The sequence below is a fragment of the Tremella mesenterica genome (genome assembly GCF_000271645.1).
Source record: "Tremella mesenterica DSM 1558 unplaced genomic scaffold TREMEscaffold_2, whole genome shotgun sequence".
NCBI classification, from domain to species: Eukaryota; Fungi; Basidiomycota; class Tremellomycetes; order Tremellales; family Tremellaceae; genus Tremella; species Tremella mesenterica.
In genome coordinates, this window is record NW_006711226.1 from 1163863 (window position 1) to 1190857 (window position 26995).

The 26995-nt window shown below is 47.9% G+C and overlaps 8 protein-coding genes across 8 annotated transcripts; 6 read left to right on the plus strand and 2 right to left on the minus strand.

Annotated features, from left to right (window-relative positions):
* Positions 1 to 399: 399 nt before the first annotated feature.
* Positions 400 to 3861, plus strand: Tmfet3 (multi-copper oxidase; the record flags this gene model as incomplete). Its single annotated transcript, XM_007003096.1, has 11 exons — positions 400 to 603; positions 661 to 701; positions 751 to 952; positions 1003 to 1063; positions 1118 to 1279; positions 1360 to 1512; positions 1688 to 2058; positions 2259 to 2476; positions 2597 to 2780; positions 2938 to 3153; positions 3399 to 3861. Coding segments are annotated over 11 exons (1905 nt in total), but the record flags the coding sequence as incomplete, so codon positions are not given.
* Positions 3862 to 4993: 1132 nt separating this feature from the next.
* TREMEDRAFT_60226 (uncharacterized protein) lies at positions 4994 to 6181 on the minus strand (the record flags this gene model as incomplete). The annotated part of the gene is made up of 9 exons (XM_007002687.1): positions 4994 to 5011; positions 5057 to 5104; positions 5148 to 5255; positions 5307 to 5339; positions 5389 to 5470; positions 5528 to 5732; positions 5777 to 5902; positions 5933 to 6085; positions 6136 to 6181. 9 exons carry the CDS (start codon positions 6179 to 6181, stop codon positions 4994 to 4996), a joined length of 819 nt encoding a protein of 272 aa, XP_007002749.1.
* Positions 6182 to 6871: 690 nt separating this feature from the next.
* On the plus strand, positions 6872 to 9583 carry TREMEDRAFT_37727 (uncharacterized protein). Its single transcript, XM_007002424.1, has 5 exons — positions 6872 to 7183; positions 7511 to 8308; positions 8355 to 8894; positions 8949 to 9068; positions 9171 to 9583. The coding sequence occupies exons 1-5, from the start codon at positions 7166 to 7168 to the stop codon at positions 9300 to 9302; spliced, it is 1608 nt and encodes a 535-aa protein (XP_007002486.1). The 5' UTR covers positions 6872 to 7165; the 3' UTR covers positions 9303 to 9583.
* A 148-nt stretch (positions 9584 to 9731) lies between these two features.
* Positions 9732 to 10213, minus strand: TREMEDRAFT_60228 (uncharacterized protein; the record flags this gene model as incomplete). The annotated part of the gene is made up of 2 exons (XM_007002688.1): positions 9732 to 9905; positions 10019 to 10213. The coding sequence occupies 2 exons, from the start codon at positions 10211 to 10213 to the stop codon at positions 9732 to 9734; spliced, it is 369 nt and encodes a 122-aa protein (XP_007002750.1).
* A 387-nt stretch (positions 10214 to 10600) lies between these two features.
* On the plus strand, positions 10601 to 13548 carry TREMEDRAFT_71124 (uncharacterized protein). The gene is made up of 15 exons (XM_007003011.1): positions 10601 to 10819; positions 10889 to 10918; positions 10962 to 11009; positions 11055 to 11063; positions 11115 to 11146; positions 11189 to 11405; positions 11489 to 11611; positions 11661 to 11762; positions 11807 to 12070; positions 12119 to 12328; positions 12377 to 12585; positions 12632 to 13072; positions 13183 to 13199; positions 13246 to 13350; positions 13398 to 13548. Exons 1-15 carry the CDS (start codon positions 10733 to 10735, stop codon positions 13418 to 13420), a joined length of 1917 nt encoding a protein of 638 aa, XP_007003073.1. The 5' UTR covers positions 10601 to 10732; the 3' UTR covers positions 13421 to 13548.
* A 1565-nt stretch (positions 13549 to 15113) lies between these two features.
* Positions 15114 to 18027, plus strand: TREMEDRAFT_60230 (uncharacterized protein; the record flags this gene model as incomplete). The annotated part of the gene is made up of 2 exons (XM_007002689.1): positions 15114 to 15519; positions 15671 to 18027. The coding sequence occupies 2 exons, from the start codon at positions 15114 to 15116 to the stop codon at positions 18025 to 18027; spliced, it is 2763 nt and encodes a 920-aa protein (XP_007002751.1).
* A 768-nt stretch (positions 18028 to 18795) lies between these two features.
* Positions 18796 to 24150, plus strand: TREMEDRAFT_27395 (uncharacterized protein; the record flags this gene model as incomplete). Its single annotated transcript, XM_007002285.1, has 3 exons — positions 18796 to 19032; positions 19249 to 20596; positions 24047 to 24150. Coding segments are annotated over 3 exons (1689 nt in total), but the record flags the coding sequence as incomplete, so codon positions are not given.
* A 1863-nt stretch (positions 24151 to 26013) lies between these two features.
* TREMEDRAFT_71126 (uncharacterized protein) lies at positions 26014 to 26994 on the plus strand. The gene is made up of 4 exons (XM_007003012.1): positions 26014 to 26031; positions 26160 to 26261; positions 26509 to 26659; positions 26794 to 26994. The coding sequence occupies exons 2-4, from the start codon at positions 26166 to 26168 to the stop codon at positions 26946 to 26948; spliced, it is 402 nt and encodes a 133-aa protein (XP_007003074.1). The 5' UTR covers positions 26014 to 26031; positions 26160 to 26165; the 3' UTR covers positions 26949 to 26994.
* The last annotated feature ends 1 nt before the right edge of the window (position 26995 follows it).

Consider the following 26995-nt stretch of genomic DNA (forward strand, 5'->3'; position numbering starts at 1 on the left):
GATCAATGCGAGTGCACGTCGGGGGTCGCATTCATCATGTCCAGTCCATCGGAAGGGCTCGGAAGTTGATTTCGGCCGGAGGTGGCCCATATCTGATAAGGGTGCCTAGACCCTCCTGCCCCTTTCGTAAAAAATCTTCGCTTGGCTTGTCAGGATCAGCGCAGAGGGGAACGGGGAGAGAATCAATCTTTTTGCACCAAGTGGCTAGCATTTGCACTGTAGCTATGGCGTCGTACCTGATTAGGCCGAACATGACCCGAAAAAGGCGAAGAGGGGAAAGAGGGCAGGGAGGAGTGTACGAGTGAGATGGAAAGAATACTTTACTTTCCTTAACGAGGCAAAATTCGTAATCAGATATGAGATTAAAACCCCTCATTTCCTTCTTTGCTCCATTTTCTTCTCATCATCGTCGATACTCCCCTTCACTACTAAACTCAACGTCAATCCCGTCGAGGGCAGTAGAATTGAAAGATACGTATAGCTACAGTACCTGTCCCCCATGAGATCCCTACTTGCGCCGGATTGTTGGCTGCCACTGTAGCCAAAGCAGCCACTTTGGAGCAATGGTGGAACATCACTTGGACCACCGCCAATCCTGATGGAGTGAGCAAATATCCCTCTTTCCCCCTGACTTTAGTCTCAATCATTGACTTCTTCTAGCTGCAAGAACGTCGAGTCATAGGTGTTAACGGAACATGGCCGTAAGCTTCTCACTCAAATGAACAAACGACAAGGGCGCTGAGAGACCAGCCCCCCTCCTCTCATCGGAACCCAGGGTGATGTCTTCCTTATTCACGCCACCAATGGTCTCGGTGATGGAAGTGGTACTTCCCTTCACTCCCATGGTATGTTCTTCAACGGTACAAATTATTACGATGGTGCCGTTGGAATCACTCAATGCTCGATTCCACCTGGAGAAACCCTCGACTACCATATTGACACCAAACTACAGGTGAGCCCTTTTTCCGAGATGAGAAGATCAGCGATTGATGGTGTGATCAGACCGGTACATATTGGATTCATGGACATTATCTAGGTCAATATGTCGACGGTTTGAGATCTCGTAAGTACTTCTACTCACAGATGAGGACAATGAACAGATCGTTGAGATAATCAGCGGTCATCATTCACCCTGTCAACAAGACAGGTCGAAGCGATGATGTATCTTGGGACGACGAATACACCATTGTTGTCTCTGATTGGTACCATGACGAACACGCTGTTCTCTTGAATCAATTCATGAATTGGAAGAACCCTACCGGTGCCGAACCAGTTCCCAGTAAGTCAACTCTTGTTCACACTATCCTCCTTGACGCCAACCCAGTTGAAGGACCAAGAACAATGCTTACTTCTTCACAGACTCTGCGGTCATTTATGTTTTACACAACAATACTTACTACCCTGACGCGGCGAGTATCAACAACGGTCAAGCGACATCTGACAATGCCTCTATCGAATTTGTACCTGGTCGAAAGTATAGAATTCGAGTGATTAACATGTCCGCTCTTGCCAGTAAGTCATAAGATGGTTCTTCCTCCTCTCCTTCTGTCTCCTCGGATGATCATCCCCCTTGCTTCGTCCCCTTCCCCCTTCTCTTACTTGTTTCACGCCTTTGTCATTCGTGTTGTTGGAACGCAATCGTGCGCTCCAGTCATATGTACCAAGAAAATCAAGACTCACACACCAGTGTTCTATCTCTCTATGAACGGTCACGAAATGAGCATCATCGAGATGGATGGTGTCGAGATGCAGCCTTATCCCATCGACATGCTCACCGCCGCTGTGGCCCAGCGTTACTCGGTCCTCGTGGAGGCTAAGAACGAAACCAGCGCCAATTATGCCATCGACGTGATGCAAGATCCAGCCATGTATGACACGGTACCCGACGATTTGGTACTGAACAACACCCTACAAATTATCTACGCTACCGCCAATCCCCCTGCAGAGGGTAGCATATATGAAGAATTCCCAATGTTTAATGACACGGAGCTCGCACCTGTTCTCGAGAAGGCTATGGCTCCTGCCGATATCGAATACGTGTTGAACGTTTTCTTCGATGTGAGTGCTCTTTAAATTCCACTTGTCGACTTTTTCACTTTCCCCCTTTCTCTCTCCTTCCGTTCCTCACAGACTTTCCCTCTCATTCAATCTCTTACTTCCCTTCTGGTCTTCAACCTTATGAATATATTCCTTACACCTCTCACACTTCCAAATCTACTGGTTTCAAGTTGATCGTGATCGTAAGACTTACCATACAGACATATGACGATGGTACCAACCGCGCGTCATTCAACAATGTCACTTTCCAAGAGCCGCCCACCGCTTCCATCTTCACAGCGTTGACAATGGGAAACGATTCCTTCTTATCTAGCGTATACGGCAAGCAAACAAACGCTTACGCTTATCCTCACATGGCCAACATCCAATTGACGGTGTACAACTGGGATGCTGGTTTCCACCCTTTCCACTTGCACGGGTATGTTTTTCTGTGCGCTATTAACCCCGTCCTATAATTCGCACTGCGGCATACATCCTTGTATTCATCTCGGATGTCTAGGCCGATAATGGTGAAGTCGGGAGTTGACTAACGTTGCAGTCACGAATTCCAAGTCGTCTCAAAGAGTTTCGACGTTACTTCAAACGACACCACAGTCAATCCTGAACTTGTGGAAGGTCAATCGAACCCTTCTAGAAGAGACACCATCACTATTCCACCTACCGGTAGAGTCGTCCTCCGATGGAGAGCTGATAACCCCGGCGCTTGGTTCTTCCACTGTCATGTGGGTCTTTCTCCATCAATCCCTCACTTCTCGTCGAATCCTTCAGAGATCCCCCACAATTTTCCCTCACATGCGCGACAATGGTTGAACTACTACACCCATCCTGGGTGCTCTCATACCCAGGTCCATATATGTTCTAAAGAAGCTGACATAATAGATCGATTGGCATTTGTCTTCCGGTCTCGCAGCAGTATTCATCGAAGCTCCCGAAGCGTTCCAGGGTAACGTACCCGGTGTAGCCAACACTACCATTCCTCAAGTCTTCTACGATCAATGTAAATACTTCGACTTACCTACTTCAGGCAATGTGGTCGGCAAATTCTCCACCAGTGATTTCAAGGGTGAACCTTCTGGACCATTCCCTCTTAAGATGGTGAGTACATCTTCCTCAATCTCTCTACTATGGCCCTTCCACCTTTCTCTTTGTCTTCATCGTCATCCTCCACTCATTTCTCCTTTCTACTACCTCATCCATCCAACAATCCTACTTATGATCCTTTCACAGCTTTCACCGCCTCTCTATGACCCCCCGGCGTCCTATCGTGTCGAGAAGAATCAGGAAGTGTCAACCAAAGAAGGGGGAACTAGGAGTAGTTACAAAACAACGCTGATGACCAGGGCTGGACGCCTAAAGCTATCGGTGCTCTCGCAGGTTGTATCATCACCTTCCTCATCGGTGTGGCCACCATCATCTGGTACGGCTGGGGAACTCTCGAAGAGGAGGACGTGGAAGAGGAGATCCGACGAAAGGTCGCTCTTAAACAAGCACAGGGAAGTAAAGGTTTCCTTTCCCGTTTCTCCCGTAAGTGAGGTATCAGAACGTAGGAGTATAATCATCTGGGTTTCGAGGAGATTTGTGTCATGGGAACGAACGTTGATGTGGTGTGTGTGAATCTAGCCAAGGGGCAGTGTTGGATCTTGGTAGATGAGGGAAATGCAAGTATGATTCAGGTTGGTTTTCTCATGAAAGCTTTTTCTTTTCGTTCTTCACGCGTCATGTGAATAAAGAATGGGTTTCGTGCTCTTAAAGCTCCACTTTCGGTACGAGATGACGATGAATGGGCTGGTCTTGACGTCATGAGATGGAGAAGTTGAAGGGATGAAAAAGGGCGTAATAGAAGGCGAGATTTCTCGTTTCGCCAACCAAAGGGGTATAACACTAGCCGGTGGTGGTTCCCGAACACTAACAATCGATCTAACTTCTCATTCAGGTAACAAGATGTCTACTTCGGTAGAAGGAAATCGTTACGATGGTAAACCCAGCTTGCAGGCTGGGTCCCCATCGTCTACACTCAATGATGCTCACAATGGTGAGCCTGGTGGTATCAAGACTCTCGAAGTTGTCAAAGCAAAGGGGAATTCTAATGCTGCTAAGTCAAGGAGTGAGAAGTCAGAGGTGGAAGAGCGTTGGACACTGACATGCACTTCTAAAATTGTAGACCCAAAAATGAAGGAAGACTGGTCTGCTAATCCGGGACGATGGACTTATGGCAATGAAACACAGCTTGCAATGCGGCCTCCCGGGAGCGGAGCGACGCATGAGGTCCGAAGAGTCACAGAGCCCAGCAATGGCGTTTAGAGATTCAAAGGAAGCGATATCCTACCCCACATGCGCATCGATGGAACAAGTTACATGGATAAGGACGTCACAATCACAGTGACAGGTATTATCCGCGATGAAAGCAGAGTGAAACGTCCCAGCATGATGAGATTTTCACGCACGTATGAACTTCCAGAAGACATTGAAGTTTCAGGTACAGGCAGAGTCGAAATGTCTTCATCCAGCGACTCGTTCTGGAGAAGCGCCCCTAATGCTTATTGATACCCTATGGATTAAACACAAGTCATCAGTCTGAATTCCGAATTTTCCCCTCTGCAGGTCATTCCCGCTGCCAAATCATTGGTAACTCTGGTCGCGTTCTTTCCAAGACGTGGTTGACGGTTCCAGCCAGAAGTTCAGGTTTGACTCAGGAGACGATTCGATCCCCAAGTAATGTGTAGTACCACAGACGGAAAGTTAGCTAGAAGTGAGTTGAATAGATGAGGAATGAAAGCGATAGGCAGATAGATTGATATCGAACAATCGGGTCATGTCTTGAGACGTGTCTGCCTCTTTTATGAGCTTTTGGGGTGGACCAGATCGAACGTGATTCATGATTCCTCTCCAGGGCCGAGCTTTATCTCTTCTTCTCGCATCCTACGCTATCGTACGTCTACATGAACTTGGAGGCCTGATCGTCAGTTAGCGTATAATTGGCGACTAACGAACGACTGACCATGCTCATCAGAGAGCCAAGTCCCCCCGAATTGCTACCTCCCATAAGCTGATTCATTAGCCCCAAGTCATAGGTATGAGAGATCACCAACCCCTCCACCACCACCTTGAGAGAGGAAGAGCTTCATGACTGTCGCAGCTGCTCCATTGACGGCTTCTTGTTTATCACCACCACCGCCACCACCCGTCTGGTCAAACATCTTCACATCAGCTCTTTCCCCATTTATCGAGAGATGCTACAGACGACTCACCTTGGCAGCTTCGGACATTGCCATTCCAATGAGCTACATATCAGTCTAAGCTGATCTCCCTTTCTGGTGAGAGTCCACATACCTTGGACTGCATGCCGCCACCGCCACTACCTCCAGATGATTGGCCAGAGGTGAACATTTTTAGCGCCTGCAACGCGGCAGCACTGTATGTCAGACTCAATCTTGTAGAACGATGTGAGATGTGGGACTATGTCACTCACCTTCCAAGGGCTCCAGCAGGCATGCTACCTGCATTACCTTGGTTGTACACTTGATCGTGGTTTCTCTGCACTTCATCCTCATCTACATTGGCATCCTGCTTTCCTATACCGCCCACCATGTTTAGCGCGCTAGAGAAGTAGGACGCATTCTCATTACCGTTAGAGGCGTGGTTGTTGGCAGCCTCCATCGCGGCCGATTGGTCGACTGGTCCTTTAGCTCATTAGACTTGTAGAAGGCATGGGACTCACATTCGGGTCGAGCAGCACCGCCACCACCTCCACCTCCATGAGGACGGTTATATTCCTCTCCACCTTGACCATATCCACCGCCCTGATTACCACCCTGTTGACCGTATTGACCCTGCTCATACCCCCCTTGCTGTCCTCCATATCCCCCTTGCTCACCTCCGTATCCGCCCTGTTGACCCCCGTAGCTACCTTGTTGACCTCCATATTGGTCCTGCTGCTCGCCATACCCTTGCTGAGCTCGTCCACCGTGAGATTCTTCCTGACCACCATAGTTAGCTTGATTGGGTGCCTGTTGATTGCCCGAACCAACTGCTTGATTAGTCTACAGGACATGGAACTACAGTTTCGGCAATACTCACACTGCTCGGCGAGCTTATTCTCGGCAAATTTTGTGATGAAATCCATCCTTGTTGATGTTCTATCGAGCTTCTATATAGGTGTGTGGTGAGATATGAAGAGATGGAATGGATATGATGGCTGTGAGAAGCGACCGACAAGGGAGGGCACGTTGCGAAGGTGGACCGAGCGTTCTCCCACGGTTGTCCTATGACGTCAGATGAAGAGTGCGTGTCACCGTTGGAAGATGAGCATGGCTGAGAGCCTTGAACGTGTCCAGTAAGAGTACTAGTAGCATGGCTCAGAGGTCAAAAGCCCTTGTAGCGAGGGACGTCCAAGCTAGAGCTCAGCATGATCAGCAAATGCGGTAAAGTAGAATACGCCTGGGCGCACCGGGACAGGTGGAGGACGAGTTGGTCAGAAAATACAATCGTGACTGAATGCAAAGGGGAGGGAGGCATCTCCACTACCATCATCACCAGGGGGAACACACTGATTACACATGATATCTGCATATCTGCATCTTCCCTGTGCCTCTCACATCTTCCCTCAGCATACCCAACAGATGGCGATAGCGCGACAAGATCAACGACATTTTGTCAGGGGACAGGGAAGTTGTGAGCCTCCAAGCGCACACAGACGCGACTGATTTCTTTCCGCCACATACCACAACGCCGATTTCCCGATCCCGTGACCTATTAATCTGATGTATGAGTGTACGACAAGGGGGGATATAGCGCTATGGACAGGTAGGGGTACAGTCCCGCAACCTCACACATTGACACCTTGATGAACAACGACAATAGATCTATCCAGCCTCTATCTCAAGTTTGACATTGAGAGAACGAGTAGATCTCGTTTGGATCAAGCTGTTGATTCAATCAGCGCACTGACGTTCGACAACTTCCGACTATTTTTGATACGACGACGTGAATTTCATTCAACTTGATATACCGGGTCTCGGTTTTTGACACGCTTTCTTTGTCTTCTTTTGATATCTCTTTCTTCGATACCAATTCAGTTGCAATCAAATAACAATAGGGGCTTAATACGATGGCGAGTGGTATACCTGTGAGTGACATAACAGTCCATCCAGTCAAATTGTCCATGAATTTTTATCCACGCGACCGCGATCGGATCTAGTCATACGCTTGATCTCTTCTTTCAGACGGTCCAGACCTACTATGCCGTATCCGTCCCTCCTCTCTTTCATATCCTACTGTCTCTCTCTCTCTCTCTTTCTCTCTACTGCCTACAGTCTAGAGTGCGCGGTGAGCTGACGCTTCTCCTTCCATCCTCACCTGTCGATCATCACCCCATTCTCCTCAACTCCTTCGCCCCTCCTTCATTCAACCCGTCCCATCTGATCTTCTCAATATGCCCGCGACCCGCCAACAGACACGACGATTGAACAAGCGCGCCGATGAAAATGCCCCTCTCCCTACGACCAACGCCGCCATATCCACTCGCTCTCGCGCCGCCAATGTCCCTCTCAGCAAACCCGTTCAGCCAGCCTCCTCACTTCCCGTCATGAGGCGACAGTACTCCTCTACGACCACCACCACCGTCGCCACTAACATCTTGGCCGATTCTAAGCCTCCACCAGCAGAGACAAAAAAGCGATCAGCATTGGGTGAAGTGCAAAATGTCATGAAAACCGATAAAGGCAAAAAAGGCCTGGGCGCAAAGGAGGAACGAAAACCTCTAGCCAACAGGGAAACGGCGCCTCAGGCTCAACGACGGACTCGTAGTGCTGCCGTGGTGGACAAAGAGGTAAAAAGAGATATCAAAGAGACCAAAAGGAAGGCGACAACATCGGTACCCATTTCCAAACTTCCCGCTCGATCCCGTTCCACCACCGCTTCGACATCCACCGTAGAAGTACGTTTGAAGGAGAAGAAACTCAATGTACAGGAGGAAGATGTGGTGCAACCTGCCAGGAAGAAACGCAAGACCTCTTCGCCTGCATTGATAGAGGCAGTTACACCAGACATTGACGAAGAAGCGTTGTACGATCATGAAGGGAGGGAATTGGTACTGTCCAGCGGCAGCAAGGGAACTAGCATGCGTAGCCCGAAACGCGTCGCTCGGTCCAAAGATGCAGGATGGACGGATCTCGACGCTGAAGACGAGGGTGACCCCACAATGGTCAGTGAATATGTCATTGATGCGTTCAAGTATATGATGTCTATAGAGGTGAGTATATCAATTTTGAACTCGATTTGCAGAAGCTGAGCCTTAGCGCGCTACCATGCCAAGTCCTGATTACATGGACAAGCAAAGCGAATTGCAATGGCCCATGCGTCGTGTACTCATGGACTGGATCATCGAAGTCCACACAAAATTTCGCCTATTACCCGAAACTCTATTTATCGCCGTGAATCTCGTAGATCGATTTCTCACTGAACGCGTGGTATCTTTGGTCAAATTCCAATTAGTCGGATTGACGGCACTCTTTGTTGCGGCCAAATATGAAGAAGTCATTTGTCCCTCGGTCAGCCACTTCTTACACATGACCGACGGAGGGTATACTGTCGATGAAATCCTCAAGGCCGAACGATACATGCTCTCCACCTTGAACTTTGATATGTCTTATCCTAACCCCCTTCACTTTCTCCGGCGAATATCCAAGGCGGACGGATACGACATTCAAACCAGGACCGTCTCGAAATACTTGATCGAAATCAGCTGTGTGGACAACCGGTTGATCAAATTTCCACCCAGCTTGCTGGCTGCCGCTGCCATGTTTTTGGCACGTATGTGTCTGGATCGAGGAGATTGGGTGAGTTTAGGCATTCCTTGCCCTTAGTAGATGTGCACAGCGCTGACGAGGCAGACACCAAACTTGGTTCACTATTCTACCTATTCTGTTGAAGAAATCCTTGAATGCTCACAGACCATGCTGGACCACCTACTAGACCCCGAATTCAACACTGACACCTCTTTCTACAAAAAGGTGTGTCCCAGAGCCTGACATCCCTTGCCTTGCTGTCCTGTAGCAAGGTCTCCTCCGCCCACCCAGCTTGTATAATCGAGAAGGACAGTGCTAACTTGACAGTACGCATCAAAGAAACACATGAAATCTTCATTCTTCGTACACCAATGGGCCATCTCCCGCTGGCCAGAATCAGTCGACGGTACCAACCCCTACCTCGGTCGAGAACTCGAATACGAACTTTCGGAAATTTGACGAGTTCCTTCATTCCCATAGCTACTTTCATTCACCGGCACTTATAAGCCTTCTTCACTCTCAAACCACGTTATCCGTCCCCTACCGGTCCAAAAATTAAATAGCAAGACAAAGCGAGCATCAAGTATCTTATCACATCCCTCCGTCATGTCGCATACCCCGTTTGTGAAGTATCGAACAAGAAATTCAATGTTGATACCCCCTTTTTTCATGTATAGTGTCTAGTGCACAGGTCGATGAATCATGCACATGTGCCATGTCACTTTGTGTCGTCGTCGAAGCCGTCATCGTCAGTCGAAAGACCTGCGTATTGAATCTCTTGTGTCTGAAAAGATAATTTAGCTTTTGAGGTGCACTGAGTACAGTACTCCGCCCGTGAGAGTCCACGACATGAATGCATCAAAGTTGGTTTGTATGACATAAAAAAGTTCACGCAGTCTTCCCAGCTCTCATACGCTTTTTACGAGCTTCACTCAGGGTGACACGAGCGAAGAAAAGTCCCACACCGCTCATTCCCGTCAAGAGGAGGAAAAGAGGTAATCTGACTGCCCATTCGCGAGAGGGGAATAGATCTTGGACGGGGGAAGAAGCAGGTATGAAGGGCTGTGATTCAGCTGGAGCCTTGCCTTGAGAGATGATAGCTGGTTTTGGATAACGAGATGTAGAATGAGGGAAATCTTAACTGGAATGTGGTGGAAGATGTGAAGGACACTCACGAGGAACAACGCCCAAACGGTGTAGTATACGAATACGAATCCGGCGACGAGTAACATTCCACCTCCTAAGACCTTATCTGACATTGCCTGTGATTCGTATGGTGGTATGAGGGAGTAGAGTAAGGCCGTTTGTTGGTGATGTAGCAGGGAGATTGTAGGGAGGACCAAAGGTAGGCAGTTATCAGCTGGGTTCATGCTCAGGTGTAAATAAGAGCGTGTTTTGAGACACTGGGTGTTGCTAAACGCCAGAGCACTGTAATTGAAGAGAGGATGGGACTTGAGTAGATCAAGGTGCTCAAGGTACTCACCATCTCGTACTCGTGTCTTCACTACTGAGATCCTACTTTGCTTGAAGACGACGATCGCGAGAAAGTGTTCGAGTGACTTTGCTTTCGAACTCCGTCGGAAACTGGGGTACAAAAGCCAAAAGCTTGAAGGATCCTCCCATTTTACACCGGTAACATTCGAGCCGGGTCGCCGATCTGTCTCACCAACTGGTGAACGCTGGTTGGACCAACTCATCTTCCCACTTTCTCTTAAACTCTTTCATTTCACTTTTTCTCCTTACGTATCTTCACATCCATCTCTCGATCTTCCCCAACTCCCCAGCCTCCTTCATTCTCTTCTCATCCTCGTTTACAAACTCCTCTCATCTCTCATACATCTCTTTATCCAGTTTCGTGAATAACCCTTTGTCTTCTCACGCCCGCAACCATGAGTAACGCAAAAGTCATCGTTGTAGGTGGCGGGCTATCAGGTCTGTCAGCTGCTCACACGGTTCTCGAAAGAGGTGGTAATGTCGTGAGTATCTTCTTCTCCCTTTCCACGTTTTAGATGGTTGGTTTTAATAGATATCGGAGCTGATGGTAGATCTTGATCGACAAGAACAGCTTCATGGGTGTGAGTCTTTCTTCGACTCACTGAGCCGATCGCTGATAGGTAGGGGAATTCGACCAAAGCTACATCGGGTATCAATGGTGCTGGTACTCAAGTAAGTCTTTCTTCCGCTGAATGGATTAAGGCTGATCATGTGTAGGCTCAAGCGGTATGCCTATCTAGATAAATGATCCGATGACAAGGGAAGCTAACGAAGTAGGACCTAGGAATCCCCGATACTGCTGCTAAATTGTATGTGAACTTCGATCTAAGTCGGATCGAGCTGATAAAGAGCTTTGCCGACACCAAGAAATCTGCCAGAGATTTGGCTAGAGACGATCTCATTCAGGTTTTGACCCATCGATCAGGTGATGCGGTCAATTGGCTCGTGGAGAAATTCAACCTTGACCTTTCCAAGGTCTCCAGACTTGGTGGTCATAGTGAAAAGAGAACTCATAGAGGCGGTGCGCAGTTCCCAGGGATGACGATTACCTATGCCCTGATGGAGAAAGTGAGTCATCTTTCATTTACTCCCTTTCAGTGAGACATTGCGGAAGATTGATGCCCGCGTCCTGCTCTTAGCTAATTTTTCAGCTTGAAGACCTCGCCGAGAGCTCTCCCGATAGGGTTAAGATCTTGAAGAAAGCAAAGGTCTCACAGTGTCTTAAGGAGAATGGCAAGACCATCGGCGTGGAGTATGAAAAGGACGGCAAGAAGGTTAGTCTACAGTGTCACAACGGAAGATAGCGAGTGATTGATGATTCAGTACACTGAGCATGGGACAGTTATCCTCGCAACTGGCGGCTATGCTGCCGATTTCACCGCAGACTCTTTACTCAAGAAACATCGTCCCGAGTACTACGACTTGGTGAGCCTGCATTACTGATTGCATGGCGCAAGCTAAGACAGCAGCCTACGACCAACGGCGACCACTGTACCGGTGACGGTCACAAGATGGCTATGCAGATTGGCGCCAAGGGTATCGACCTTGAAAAGGTCCAGGTCCATCCCACCGGTTTAGTCGACCCCAAAGATCCCAATGCCAAGGTCAAATTCCTTGCTGCTGAGGCATTACGTGGTGTAGGAGGTCTTCTGATCGATGCCACGGGCAATCGCTTTGTCGATGAGCTCCAACACCGGGACTATGTCACGAACAAGATGTGGGAAAACAACAAAGTCTGTATCCCGCTATGAAGCAACGTTGTTCGGTTATTGACATGTCAGTTCCCAGTCAGACTTGTGCTCAACAGTACCTCGAGCAAGGAAATCGAATGGCATTGCAAGCACTATGTCGGTCGTGGGTTGATGAAGCGTTTCAACTCTGGTGACGAGTTGGCCAAGGAGATCGGATGTAAACCAGAGGTGCTCAGAGCGACATTTGACAATCACAACCGTTACGCCAAGAACCCTGGGACGGATCCGTTCGGCAAGAAGGTCAGTCAGCTGTGTTCGTATATATGAAGTCATACTGACTCGCTGTAGTTCTTCCAAGGAGGCGACTTCAAGATGGATGACGTCTATCACGTGGCTTTGATGACACCCGTTCTGCATTACACCATGGGAGGGTTGGAGATCGGTACCGATGCTGCCGTGCATGATACCAATAGCAAGCCCATTCCTGGGCTGTTTGCATGCGGTGAACTCGCCGGTGGTGTTCACGGTGCCAATCGTCTTGGTGGTAGTTCTCTCTTGTAAGCTCCATGACTCCATTCGCTATGGTCTTCACTGATGAGCCAGAGGATGTGTTGTCTTCGGCCGTGTCGCCGGTGATTCCGCTTCGTCATACATGTTGTCCCAGTTGTCCAACGAGCGTGCCGCCAATCGACTCAATACCATTGCTTCTCATCTTCTCGAGACTCGTATCCGCGTCGACCCTTCGTCGCGCAATGTCAACCTTCAATTCTCATGGGCAGACGCTCAACCTGCCAACGGAGGGCAAGGTTCAGATTCGTACTCTGCCGATTCGTCGAGCCAATCTGGAAATGTACCTGCTGAGAGTGGACCCGCAAAGAAAGGGGACCGAACTTTGGCCCAGGTCGAACAGGAAAAGTTGCCAGAGCCCAAGGCGAAGAAAGAGGGAAAGACGAAAGGTGAATATACGATGGAAGAAGTGGGCAAACATAATAAGGATACCGATTGTTGGGTCGTGATTGGCGGTGAAGTTTTGGACGTGACCAAGTGAGTTGTTGAGGGCTCGACTCTTCTCTGCATCCTCCTTCAATGTATCTTTTCCAATTCTTATGATGTTCTGCTGTCACGTTATGCCGGCGACGTTGCTAATTGTTCAGCTTCCTCAACGATCATCGTCAGTACCCTGTTCACAGATCCAAAAAGGTGCACTGACATTGCAGCCGGAGGAGCCAAAGCTATCCTACTCTATGCAGGTAGGGATGCTACCGAAGAGTTCAACATGATTCACCCACCTAATGCCATTTCCAAGTACGCTCCTGACACTGGTACGCCCAATCCTCACTCACCTAGATGTATATGCACTAACCGTTAGTCATTGGCAAAGTCAAGGTTTGAAAGAATTTCCATCCGTTTGTACTCCTCTAGCATCGTATCATGTACCATGCCAACTTGACGTCCTTGTTCATCAGCCCATGTACTTTTACTACTTTTCTTCGATTCATGCATGTTGTGATTGTGTTTTTCCTTTGGTAATCTTGATGAACTTGGCAAGCCAAGGCGCATCGTCGAACTCTATCCGATTTTGCAGCGCCAGGATCTCGGTTATCCGTTGGTCCCGTTTCAGCTTGACACTAACCATCCAGCGTGTCATTGTGCTTGCAACGTCTGAGTTGTGCCACCAAGCAGGCCTACTCTACCGACATGTCGCCTGACAGCCAAGCTTGCTTGCTTGCTCGACTGCGATCGACTGGCCATTGGCGACTGGCAACGTCATGTCAAATGTCTACGTATCGTTACGCCTTCACCCTCCCTCCATCCTTCACACTGATGCCGTCATACCAATCCGACGCCGTGGACAGGTCCAAGCGCCCCCGCTAAAGCAAAGATAGACAAATTTGGGACGCCTTTGACTTTGTCGACATCATAGGCTCGTGCTCGGTGCCTTCCGTCCTGATCGTCTGGCGCCCGCTCTCCGTTCTCCGCCGAGCAGCTGATCTTTCCCGCCCAAAACGGACAAACATCCCTTACCTACCGCTTGGGTCCTTTCGAATAAGAATATCTCAGACTCACCTTTCTATTCGTCCGTGGCAGAAGGACTCATCTTTGTCCTTTCGTCCCGTCCATGGTACGAGTACTTGAGGACTGGGGATAGTCTCAGAGTAAGATATGAAGGAGTGTCCGTGACAAAAGTGAGTCTTCCTCATCTTGACTCTCACAGTCTCGTCGGTGGAATGGTGATGGTTGTTGATAGGTAGTCCAACTTATTCATTCTTTAAAACCTTACCGGATCCGTTCTTTTACGTTCAACATATCTAAACGAGCAAACGATTCACTTCGATCATCTTCTCAATCCTTTCCGGACGTTTCGGCTCGTATTCTCTTCTCTCTCACCTGATATTTCGTCACATCATCGAAAAAGGAAATCTCATCCTCATCGCTTTTCCACAATTGTACCCGAGTTATTATCCGGATCACCTTGATTGTCAGCTGTGTAAAAGTGTACTCGGATACTTAGGAGCGGTACGAATAATACTCAAAGACCTGTGTTATATACCCAACTCAGTATAATACAGTACGTCGAAAACCCCATTCAAACATCACGAAATCGTCATTTTTTTCCTTTCCCGGCATATAATCAAGACTTTCGGAAATCGAGAGGAGTCTCAAATGACAAGTATCATCTTGACTGATTTCTCTTATTCTTACTCTTCATTCTTTTGTTCTTCCATTCGGTCTTTCGTCTTTGAGGATAGAAAGATATTCAAGTAGGTGGTAAGACTACAAAGTCTTTGACATTCGTTCAACATACAAACATCCCTTGGATCTTTCTCTACTCCATATTGAATTCATCGAGGTTATTGTCCGTCTCGTATCGTACACTTGTATACAAAATTTGTCGACTTTCAAAACCTTATTTCACCTCTCGTCTTCTTTACACCCATCTACCTGCTAGATCTCTTCTTCAACACCTGAAGAGTCAACGTCAAACATCCAAAAGAACCAATTTCCCAAGAAGTTTTAATTACACCCGATCGACGCCTTAGGTCAGTACATGACTCCTCGGCAGTTTGGCAGAAAACCAAACGACATGCCTTCCATACTTTCCCGAACACCGAGCGAAACATCCTTACCCTCTTCAGCCCGTTCCAGAGGGTCGAGTGACTCCGATCATCCAGCTCTAGCAGGTACTCCTCCACTTAGAAGAATGACAAGATCGTCTTCCCCTCCACTCAAAGAAACTCGTAGGACAAGTATCTTTTCTCGTTTAAGACGTTCAATACCCTCTGCCCCGTCACAGGAAGACGATGATTGGCCACCCATGGAGAAGAAACAGGATCCATTACCATCCCCCTCTGAGGATTCTGAAGAGGAGTATGAAGAGGTCTTAAGAATGGGATGTGATTATGATTTCGATACTGAGGAATTTGATGATGAGATGGATTGGGAAAGAATAAAAACTTTGCCTAGAGTCAGGTTGATACCTCCCGCTGAAGGTGAGTGGTTTCTTTCGATTTCTGATTACGCGTACCCCACACAATTCAAGCCCTGACACCGTGGAAGGGTAACCTCATAGTGACATGTCTTGTTGAGAGAGAGATACACTTGTGCATGTAAGATTTACACAAGTGTCATGCTGATGATCAGATCAAGAAGAACCGATATTTCTTTATCCTAACTTTCCCAAAACAGTATTCACAGATACCGACACTGGCAGTCCTACGACCCCTCTCCCTATCAAATCCAACTCTGTTCCAACATTCATATCCCCCTTCTCTGATATCGGACCGCAACATCAACTTCCCTCCCCTCCTCGACCCTCTTCCATACGTAGAACATCCATCGCCTCGGGGAGTAAAAACATGTGGGGAGGTATGTCTGGCGGATTTACTCAACCCGCTCCTGTCTTTCGTCGTGCGACTCAGCGACCAGGTAGCGTCGTAATGCCTCGGAAGAAAGAAGCATCAGCGGGGGATCACCGAAATAAAGATTCAAGTCCTTTTTCTCCACCTCCTGCACCTGGGATGGAAAGAAGGGCCACTGAACCTCCTCTACAAGATACGAGTATCATGAGAGCTGTTTTGAGACATCGTTTCCCTAGCGATCCTGGTCCAATGGAACAATACGATCGAAATGATAATACAGTCGAAGCTGGACCTTCAAATATTCCTACTTCTCTCGAATTTGATCCCAGTACTTTGCCCCTCACACCTCCTCAACCCCCATTGAAGGACAAAGACCAGGAGCAGAGTATATCGACGCAAATCGGAGGAGATGAAACTCAACAGGTCTCAGGACCTTCAGTCATGTTCCGTTCTCCATCACCTCGTAATCTTCCTCCTTCACCTAAAGACACTAGACCAAGAAGAAATAAATCTGATAGACGTAAAAGTCGAGTATCACCGATGGATTGTCCTATTCCTACTAGACCTCCACCTACTCCTCCTCATTCGACACGATCTACGACATATCCTAAAACCCCAGCACCGCTACTTTTGGAGAAGGAGAAATCTCAATTGAAGAAACAAAAATCTTTCAAGAACTTCTTCTTTTCTGATTCAACTCTTAACGAGGATAAACGTCGAAAATCGACAGATTCAGAGAATGTCTCAACACCATTGAGCGGAAAGGATGACAAAGAGAAAGAGAAGAAGAACAAGGAAAAGGAAAAGGAGGCAGAGAAGGACAAGATAGAAGGGGGAACCACAACTGGAATGGGACTCAAGAAACGGTTTTCATTAAGTAACATGAGTCAAGCGTTCAAGAAGCGTTCTGTCCCTCCTCCAATTATTCCCAATGTTCCCGACCTACCTGAAATTTACAAATCAAAAACCAAGTCGGGGAAGCAGAAAATGTCCTCTGTACCTCTTCCCGACGTTTCTGCCCCCGTCCTTATCGATCGTTCTTTCTCAGCACCTATTTCCGTTGAAAAGTCCCAACAGAAACGACATATACTATCCTCAAACTTGATAGATACCAAACCTGTTCAAAGTCCATTCCAAACCCCAACTCAAGAAGACGATGACACATCGGATAATTCATCATTGTCATCAGTATCACTTGAAGATATTGATGATGATCCTTCATCTCAACAACCTCGACAGGCTCGCAGAGCGACAATGATTCGTGCTGTTTCTCGTAGCTCTACAATTGGATTTGATCTACAGGAAATGATGGGAGTTGGAAGTAGTAATTCAGAGGAAATCATACCCATTGGACCATTATTACAACAACCATTATTTTCCGATCCTGAATGTACCTTCGAAAATCAAGCCTTATCAGATGATCAATTAGAAATGATACTTTCTCAGGATATTCAAAGAAGATCACATCTTTCACATTTCTCACATATCCCAGATTTTGATACCTTACCAACTCTCCCGATCCATGTGACTCTTCCCGATATGATTTCAACTTTACCTTTTGGATCCTTGGAGGAGAAATCAGAACATCATTGTGTGATGACACATGAAGGAGAAGGAACAGATTCTGATCATTGGAATTCTTTGGATTCCGCTAGATCTTCTTCAGAAGGAGGTTCTTCCCTTCCACTCACTCCGATTGGGAATATGTCAGAAACTATACCTGTACCATCACCTTCATTGGATTTGACATTGTCAGTCCCTTCAAGTCCTTCTGAAGAACCTGTCATGGTGGAAATACCTCCTTCTCCTCCACAGACCACAATTTCGCCAAAGAGTAGGACTTCAACACCTTGTTCAGTGTTTTCTTCACCTGAAGCTTTGTTCAAACTCATCTCATCTCCTAGATCTACTCGCTCTTCCGGTTCAACGGCGACAATACAGCGTAGTTCACCTTTGAATAAAATGACAGATGAGGAGATAAATATACTTGATATTCCTAAAATATCGGCGATGGAAGAGGGGTCAAAACATGGTACACAGGAATACTCTAGTTTGGCAATGGGAGTCAAGCTGAGAAGTTTACATTTCGATTCATTAGGTTTAGATTTTGAGAATGATCAACCTCCCGTTCCGTGTTAATAATGTGAGTTTGTTCTTACCTCTCCACCTTTTCTGCCCCTCGATCCTGTCATCATCCCTCAATATGAAAGACAGCGCTGACTTTTTCTAGATGAATTGAGGCATGGATTAAAAGAAAAGAAGAAAATGACGAAGATGTACATTTAGATAATATATAATCTCCTACGATACGAAACAGGATAATCATCATGAGGAGAAAACTCCGATATGGACAATCTGGATGGATAATGAATCTGTGGCTTGTACTTATAGAGCGTTGAGGATATTGGATCGGAATGTATCCCGTACTTAGACTTTGCCACATGCCACTCTGAAGATTTGGGATAAATAACGAAAAGTTCATCGTGAATAATAATTTCCATTTGAGATTTCCGGAGACGCAAGTTTTGAACCACTATCACCTTTCCTTTTTAAGACTATTCAACTACTCATCATGTTACCCCGTTCAGCATTAGCGAAAGCTTCTGTCTTTAGTCGTGTAGTATCAAGACAACAAGTAATCCTCACTCGTAATCTCCTCCGATCTTCTCTTTCGACTTCCGTTCTTTTCTCACAACATCGTGAGTCTTCGTTTCCTTCTCCCGTCGATCTTGAGAACTGACATCGGTAGAGCAATCTCTTCGAACATTCGCAGCAGTAGCTCAAGCTCTTCCCACAGACACATCTAATCCTTTCCTTCCTCCACCTTCATCGATCTCACACACATCGGAACTCATACCTGGCGAACCACATCCGTCTCATACCACCACAGAAGATGTTCAAACAGAGTCCGATGATCCTGCTTCATTCCAATCTCTCAGGAATAAGGTGGATCATAGGGTTCTCCGTGCTCTTACCGTCGATCCGTGGGAGTTTAAACAAATGACAGAAGTACAACAAAGAGTTTTGAGTCTCATGCCTGAGTTAGCTGGGAGATCTTTAGGTACTAAAGAAGCAGGACCGGATATGGAGGGGTTACAGAGTGATTTACTGGTTAAGGCTCGTACGGGAACAGGAAAGACTGTTGTGAGTTTAAAATCTATCTTCGATCTGATCCACTGGGCTCGTTTCCATACCTCCTTGCCATCAAACGTACCCTACGGATGTCTTCCTTGTCATATCGTTAGCCACAAAAGGATCAATTGATATGAGTGACTTGGAGTGAGGTAGTCGTAATGGTGGTCATGAGGAGTGGAAGGAAGATAAAGAAGAAAAACAGAGAGGAACTAACGCTGATGATAGGCATTCCTCGTTCCTGCTCTTGAAGCTCGACTCAACAGTTTGAGAGGACGAGAAGGAAGTAAGATTTCGAAAGGTGTCGGAGTACTCATCATCTCTCCAACACGAGAGTTGGCTTCACAAATTGCCAAAGACGCTAAGAGAGTCTCCCACTGGCATCGTTCCATCGAAGTCGTTCTCTTGACCGGTGGCGAATCGAAACGGGACCAATTGAAAGCTTTCAGGAAAGGTCGCGATATCGTCGTTGCTACCCCAGGTCGACTCAACGACTTGATCGAAACAAATGCACAAGTCAGAGATTCCATCGAGAAGACTGCCACTCTCATTCTCGATGAAGCGGACACTCTTCTGGATATGGGTTTCGCTAGGGAATTGAAATCAATAGTCGAAAGCTTACCTCAAGATCGTCAAACTTTCCTTTTCAGCGCCACTGTCAGTAAAGAAATTCGAGGTATTGCCAAAGAGTTCCTCAAACCGAATCATCACTTTATCGATTGTGTCCCAGCAAACGAAAGCAACGTGCATCATCACATTCCCCAATATGCCAACGTTCTTCCCTCGGCCGCTGAGCAACTACCACAAGTTCTACGACTGATCGCACATGATCAACTGATCAACACCACCACTTCTTCCAAAATAATCGTCTTCCTCCCCACTACCAAAATGACCATGTTATTTAGCACTCTTTTGCGTGAATTAGCGAACAGTCTCCCAGTGCGACCTTTCGTCAGTGAAATTCATTCCGGTTTATCCCAAGATCGTCGATCTCGCACTTCAGAAAGGTTCCGTAACGACAAGGGTCCTTCGATTCTGGTCACTTCTGATGTCTCAGCCCGAGGTGTTGACTATCCCGGTGTAACGCGTGTCATTCAGGTCGGCGTTCCTTCATCGGGTGAACAGTACATTCACAGAGTTGGAAGAACAGGTCGAGCTCAGGCAGAGGGCGGTAGGGGAGATATCATCCTCATGCCATGGGAACAAGGTTTCCTTCGTGAACTTCATCAAGTGCCATTGAAGACGCAAACGGTCAAGGATCTCGAGGAGGAAAATCAACGATTGGCAAATTCGAGAAGTATGGCAGAAAAAGTCGCCGCTCTCCCCAATGCTGTTCAACAGCTTTTCCCATCTTTGGATCCTACTGCTTTGGAAGAAGTCTTCACCGCACAATTGGGTTTCTACGTTGGTCGAACTAGAGAGCTCGGTCTTTCTCCCGAAGACATACTGGAGGAGTTGAAAGAATGGTCAGTCGGGGCTATGGGTCTAGCCGAACCTCCTCACTTGTCAAGTGATTTCCTGAGTAAATTAGGTATTGGTAGGGGTGGCGGCCGCGGTGGTCGTGGTGGGAGATTCGGTGGTGGCGGTGGCGGTGGGGGTCGTGGTGGTGGCAGTAGCTTTGGTGTTCGCCGTGGTGGATATGGTGGTGAGGATCAGGGAGATATAGGTGGTCGGAGTGGTGGGTACGGAAGTCGAGGCGGAGGATACAACGCCGGTGGGGAAGGTGGGTATGGAAGTAGAAGAGGTTTTGGAGCTAGTGGTGGAAGCAGTGGAGGTGGATTTGGACGAGGAGATGCCGGTGGATTCGGACGAGGAGATGATGTCGGTGGGTACGGACGAGGAGGTGGTGCTGGTGGGTACAGAGGTGGAGGTGGTGAAGGGGATGCGGGCGGATTCAAACGAGGTGGTAGTCGAGGAGGGGATCGCTCTGGTGGCTCGGACAGTGATTGGGTATGAGTGAATATTAGATGATGTAGGTTTACTTTGGGTGTGTCCATGCATTACCCTTCACTCTTCACCGTGCAAAAGATCTTGACTCTGATCTTGACGAATACGCCCGAGCAATAAGATACTGCGCCCTAAAAATGATGCTTCTTAAACATCTGCATATCACTGACAACATGTATATTCACTTTAAATACCCTTGTGTGCATTGCTTAGATACTTTCAGAACCTTCGACTCCCACACTCCTCATAGATTTTCTTTCCAACTCCTTCCAATCATCCACCCAACTTTCATACACCTCCGCCCTCTCCGGATCAGGTCCAACAACCATTGTGATCCCCTCTTCCTCCCATCCCTCCCTACCTTCCGGACCTAACCTCGTCACCCTTCTCGCCATCCTAGCTTCCCGAACCACTTGGTCGAATCCTACATTTTGACGTTCACCCACACCTACATGACGTTCCCAACCCCATTTCGCCTTGTAAGCCGCACCCACACTACAGGCGTTCCAGTTACTGGACGTCCATCCGGAAGTAGGTGAAAACTCTACGTTTTTGCAGATAGGAGCGTGGAGTACGTCGGAGAGTACGGAGAGAAGTGTGGAATTGGCTGCTGCTCCTCCCGTTGCGTAAACTCTCGATAAATGCGGTATACCAACATTCGATTTCATCTTGTTATCCCCTTCCTCTAGGATATGTGTTGATGACTGAGTAGGTCTAGGAGTGGTTTGATTCTTGAATGAGGCGAAGATCCCTCGTCTGGGTGGGAACGGGGAAGATGGTGGGGATGTTGAAGGGGAAGGAGTAGGTGAAGATGAAGAAGTGAGAAAAGCGGAAGAACGAGAACGATAGTTCAAAAATTGAGAATGGAGGATAGTTATTGCGTTAACGGATGGATCGGAAAATTCTTCGACTAGTTGTAAATCACCAGATTGACCTTGATATTTGTACGTCCCATGGGCTCCAGAGGGCTGAGAGTGAGTGCTCACCCTTGACGTTGGGTTAATCTCATGGAGCTTCTCACATCTATTCACGGGCGGTGATGGACTCAACTCGACGATCAGGTCCCGGAAGGAGTAGGAGCGACGAACGGATGGAGAGGTACAGAGTTCGACGAGGAGCAGACAAGAGGGGGAAGACACCTACGATGATATCAGGTAACAACCACCAAAAACCCATTCGTTCCATTCCATCTCCCAACTTTAGACGGTGTTTCTCCACGGCGATATTGAACTTATCCCAAGATCCATCAAAGTAATCGTCTCGAATATGAGATCGAGGTAATGAACCATCTCATTGTCAGTATCATCTTGACTCCACTGTCATGGCTTCTCGTCCGCCCCCATAGGGTTCTGCATATATAGCATGCGAGAGCCGAAGAGAGACATACAAGAGGTTGGCAGTTGAGGAAAGATTGAGAAACATACTCTTATACACCAACATGTTGAAATATCGTAATCCTTCGTGAGTTCGCTCTTTGTCTTCATCCTGGCTTGAAGGAGGAGCGATCTGGGCTGGATGGAAGAAAGAATGGTATTCCAGATTTGGAAGATATTGCCCTACTGACACAAGCAAAACGTCTGATGTTCCGAGTGAAATCATTCCTTCTCTTTCCTTGACTACTCATCAGTGATCGGAACGTCTAATTTCTAAGCCAGCGGTACTCCACCCGATACGTCCGACTATGGCATAGAAGCACAGACACTCGGGGGTATTCCGTCGATGCTGAGTTGAGGGAAAATCAAGGTGCACAAGAGAAGAAAAACACTCACGGGTCAAACTTAAAAAAGTCGCTGGATTATCCCCCGTACCAGGAAAAACACAACAAACACCACTCATCGTATATCTCTCCTGAAACCATTTCCCGAGCTTCCCCACTACCTTTCCACCGTCCGTTTCCACCCTCCCAAGCTTCCTCTCAAGCTCTTTCACTTCTTCCTCATCCTCTGATCCTACGACAGCTTGAAGACATCGTTTGTCCCACCCTCGATCAGAACCATTCATCGCCCATAAATTCATTCCGCACGCGTCAGACTCGTCGATCCCCTTGATCTCTCCGTCCGCACACATGAGGGTGGTAATGAAAGACGATACGAGTGATACACGTGATGTGGCACCATATCCATTTGGATCCAAACGTTTGAATCGTCGTATTTGAGGACCTGTGAAACGTTCGTATGCCCTCGAACCCGTGATTTTGGCCACTACCTCCGGACCACCAAGAGAAGATTCGATAGCTTGACAGTCTTCAGAAGTGGAAGAATCTTGCCAGTTTGGTATCACAGAACGGGAGAAGGCACCGGACAATTGGGAATGTAAAGTCTTCTTGGGATCTAACGAAGAGAGTATTGTGGGAGCTTCATGACTCCAATACACTGATGCGTGTTGCTGAAAATCAGGAACGTTCAAGCTTTTCACAACAATTTAAACAAGGTAAAGATACGTCACATACCTGTCCAGCAGCAGATATACCCCTCACTCTGTCCAGCTCCCATCCAGCATCCTTCATTCGGTCGAAAAGCAAATCCAGAGCTTGCACAACCATCATGACAGGACTGTTCACCTCTCCACTTCCATCAGGACCATAACTGACCCCGTTGGAGGTTTGATACTCCGGAAGATCAGTATCGAAATGTACTGCATGCTCCGCTAGAACGTCGAGGTCGGTGCTCAACAGAGAAGCTTTGAGCGATTGTGTGGACGAGTCGAGTCCTAGAAAGAGGGGAGCGGACGACATAATAAGATGTCCAGGTCTTGAGGTTCGCTCCTTTGAGCAGTTATAGTGGTTGGGTGTTTTATATGAACATGAATATAGACAGAGCAACTGGAGATGTGCCTTGGCGTTTGGAATTCAGAAGTGAGCACGGATCGATCGGAAGTATCGGCCCGACTGACCGGAAGAATATCTATCCGGCTGAAGTCAGATTTCGAGTGTGTGAGCTCTTGGTCTCAGTGAGAGTACCACTAGAGTCGTGCAGCATTAGTAGTAGTAAGTACGTCGGAGAAGATTATTAACAGATCGGTGTCGAGATTCGACCTGCAATGATGTGCGGTGTGCAGCTAGGTGGAACGAGGGAAAGAGTCGGGAGGCGGCCAAGTAGAACGAAAGATGTTCAATCCACGTGGCTCGATACACACGTCATCTACACACCCAAATCGCTTTGCCGTCTCTGCCACCTCTGTTAGGTACTCCATCTGTCGCCACTGTATTCGTACACGTCTGACATGGCTTCCAAGCCTTCTTCAACTCCAGCCGCTCAGATGTCACGCCCAGCTGCACTTCTCGCCGCTGAAGCTCGGCTGAAAGGGCTACCGAACCCAGGTACGGAACCACCGCCTGTGGTCGAGGAGAAATGGGAGCCTCCTTCCGAGAAGGAGGACAGAGATACGAAGATCAAATTCGTTCGGTTACTGGATAGAGGTATCGTGAGGGATAACACTTATGAGCGGTGTGCTCAGTGCGTAGAGGTGAGCTTCGAGCTATTCACAACCCTTTTCAATGGCGTTTACGCCGGCGAAGGCCAAGAGGCTGACAGAGATGTGGTGTGGCAGGGATGAGCGGCTCTGACCTATAGACTCTTGTCAAGATCACTACCAATATTCTACAAAATGAAAACGAGCCAAAGTATCGAACTATTCGGGCTACCAATTCGATGCTCAAAAACTCGGTCTTGGCTTGTGCTGGGGGTCATGAATTTCTCATCGCTGTCAGTATCATTCCTTGTGTCTCTGAAGAACCGACTCTAACAAACAGCTTGGATTCAGAGTTCAGAAAGAAAATTTTGAGGCTCATTATGTCGTTCAGCCAACTCGAAGGAGAATGCATGAACTGAGGATTGGCACGGAAGCTCTGACTGAACATGTGAGCTATACTTTCTCTTCGTCCCTTCCCCCTCACTGAAGTTCCTACATCAGGAAGCTTGGAATAGTTTGTATAATGTACAAAAAAGAGATTGAATATCTGACATCAGCTCGCCGTGGTTCAAGATCGTCTCAATCAACAACTCGCCTCCAAGCAAGCTGCGAAGAATGAAGCTGAGATCCGTAAAGCCCGAGCGTTAGCTGAGATCGACAATGATCGTGAGGAAGCTCGCGCTCGTCAGGTCCGAGAGAGACAATTACGAGAGCTACGTACTGCTGCTCATGCCAAAGTGGAAGCGGATGAGGCCATGAGGGAGGAAGAGGCGAGGGCGGCGGAAGCACGTGAGGCCGTGAGACGAAAACGGGAGTTGGCGCAGAGTGTAAAGGACTCGGGTGAGGAGCTTGAAGAAGGCCATGCTGGCGTAGAAGGATATCGCTCTGCTGACGAAATTGAGAGATCGGGTTCCAATGCTGGGCAAGGTCAGGTGATCGGTCGGATATATGCGCATTGGGATGACGCTGACTACCAGTGATACCTACGACTACCTCTCGCGACACCATCACGTCCAATGCATCATCCAACACTAACACATCTCTCGACGATATACCTGGTCAATTCCCTGTGGACGAAGTTACCGGCGGGAACAACCGAGTGCGACCACGCGACGACAACCCCGAGTATGATACTCGCGAGCAACGCCCTAGGAATGATAACATGCGGCCGAAGCCTCCGCATTCCACCGTCATGGCAGTAGGTCCGGATATGATGGACAGACTCATTCAGTCTGGCGTGCAGAGTAGCGTCAGACCCCAGCGTAGACGGGAGTGGGAAGAGGAGGAGGAAGGGGATATTCACTATTGGCCCGGCGAGGGTCAGATGCTGGGAGATTAAGTTCGCCTCTAGGAAGAGAGCGTAGTAGAAACGAGTAAATATGATATTATTTGGGCGGTAGCCATATCCATGATGTATCGATATGACATGTATGACGGTTTAGTACATATTCTTCTCGCTGTGAAGAAACGTAACGTGGACCGTTGATCCTAAGACTGACCGACCCAACTCACGCATGACGCGGCGATAAGGTTAGTGCTTAACGCCGACGGAATGCCACATGTCGGGGGAACCGGCGATTCCTCTTTCCCCGCCTTCCCCTTCACGCCTCAGCGTCACTTTCAAGCTGCCAGTCACTCATCTCGACAGCATAGGTCAGTTCGAGCTCTTCCCTACCTTCCAGATCGTCCACTTAAGTCTCCATAACTGCCGCGGTACATTCTCAATCTCCTGTGAAGGCCCCGGAATCAGTAGAGGAACGTGACCATCGCTGATATCGTAGTTCAAGATGACGAAGAAACGTAGAAACAACGGGAGGAACAAGAAAGGTCGTGGACACGTAAACTTTGTACGATGCTCCAACTGTTCTCGTTGTGTGCCAAAGGTAGGTCGATGTTGTCTGTTCTCTGACCTCATCTCCCGCTTGTCGTCTACACACATAACCACCCATGACCATCCTCATCAAGAATTTGCACTTCCCGGCCCTTGTAGTGTGGTTCGACAATTGAGTCGCTATGGAAGAAGCGTCGACTCCTTTCTTAATCCTTCGTCGCCATACAGCTACTCTCAAGATTGATCCGGGCAGGTATACCAGCTTGATTGTCTGTGATAAGTATGTGTTAACTGTCCAGGACAAAGCTATCAAACGTAACTCAGTAAAGAACTTGGTTGAAGCCGCTGCTATCCGTGACATGTCCGAGGCATCCGTTTACCAAGAATACGCCTTGCCGAAGTTATACCTCCGACTTTGTTACTGCGTTTCGTGCGCTATCCACGCGAAGAGTAAGTGATTCGTGCTTTGATCTGGTCAGACGTGTTCAGTCTACCACAGGAAGATGGAGACGGTGGAGGATGATCTTGGACAAGGGCTCGAATGGCCTGATTGAGGGAAGGCAGGTTCAGTCACTGACCCACAGTCGTCCGAGTCCGTTCCGACAAACCAGGTGCCATCAACTCTCGCAAGAATCGTCTTCCCCCTCCTCGTCAAGTCTTTCGTGATGGAAAACGTATCAACCCCACCGTCGCTGCTGCCATGGCTACGAAGGCTGCTGCTGCGGAGAAGACTGCTTAGGAGGAAAGATAGCATTGTGTATGACATGCAGTGAATGATCGACAGGC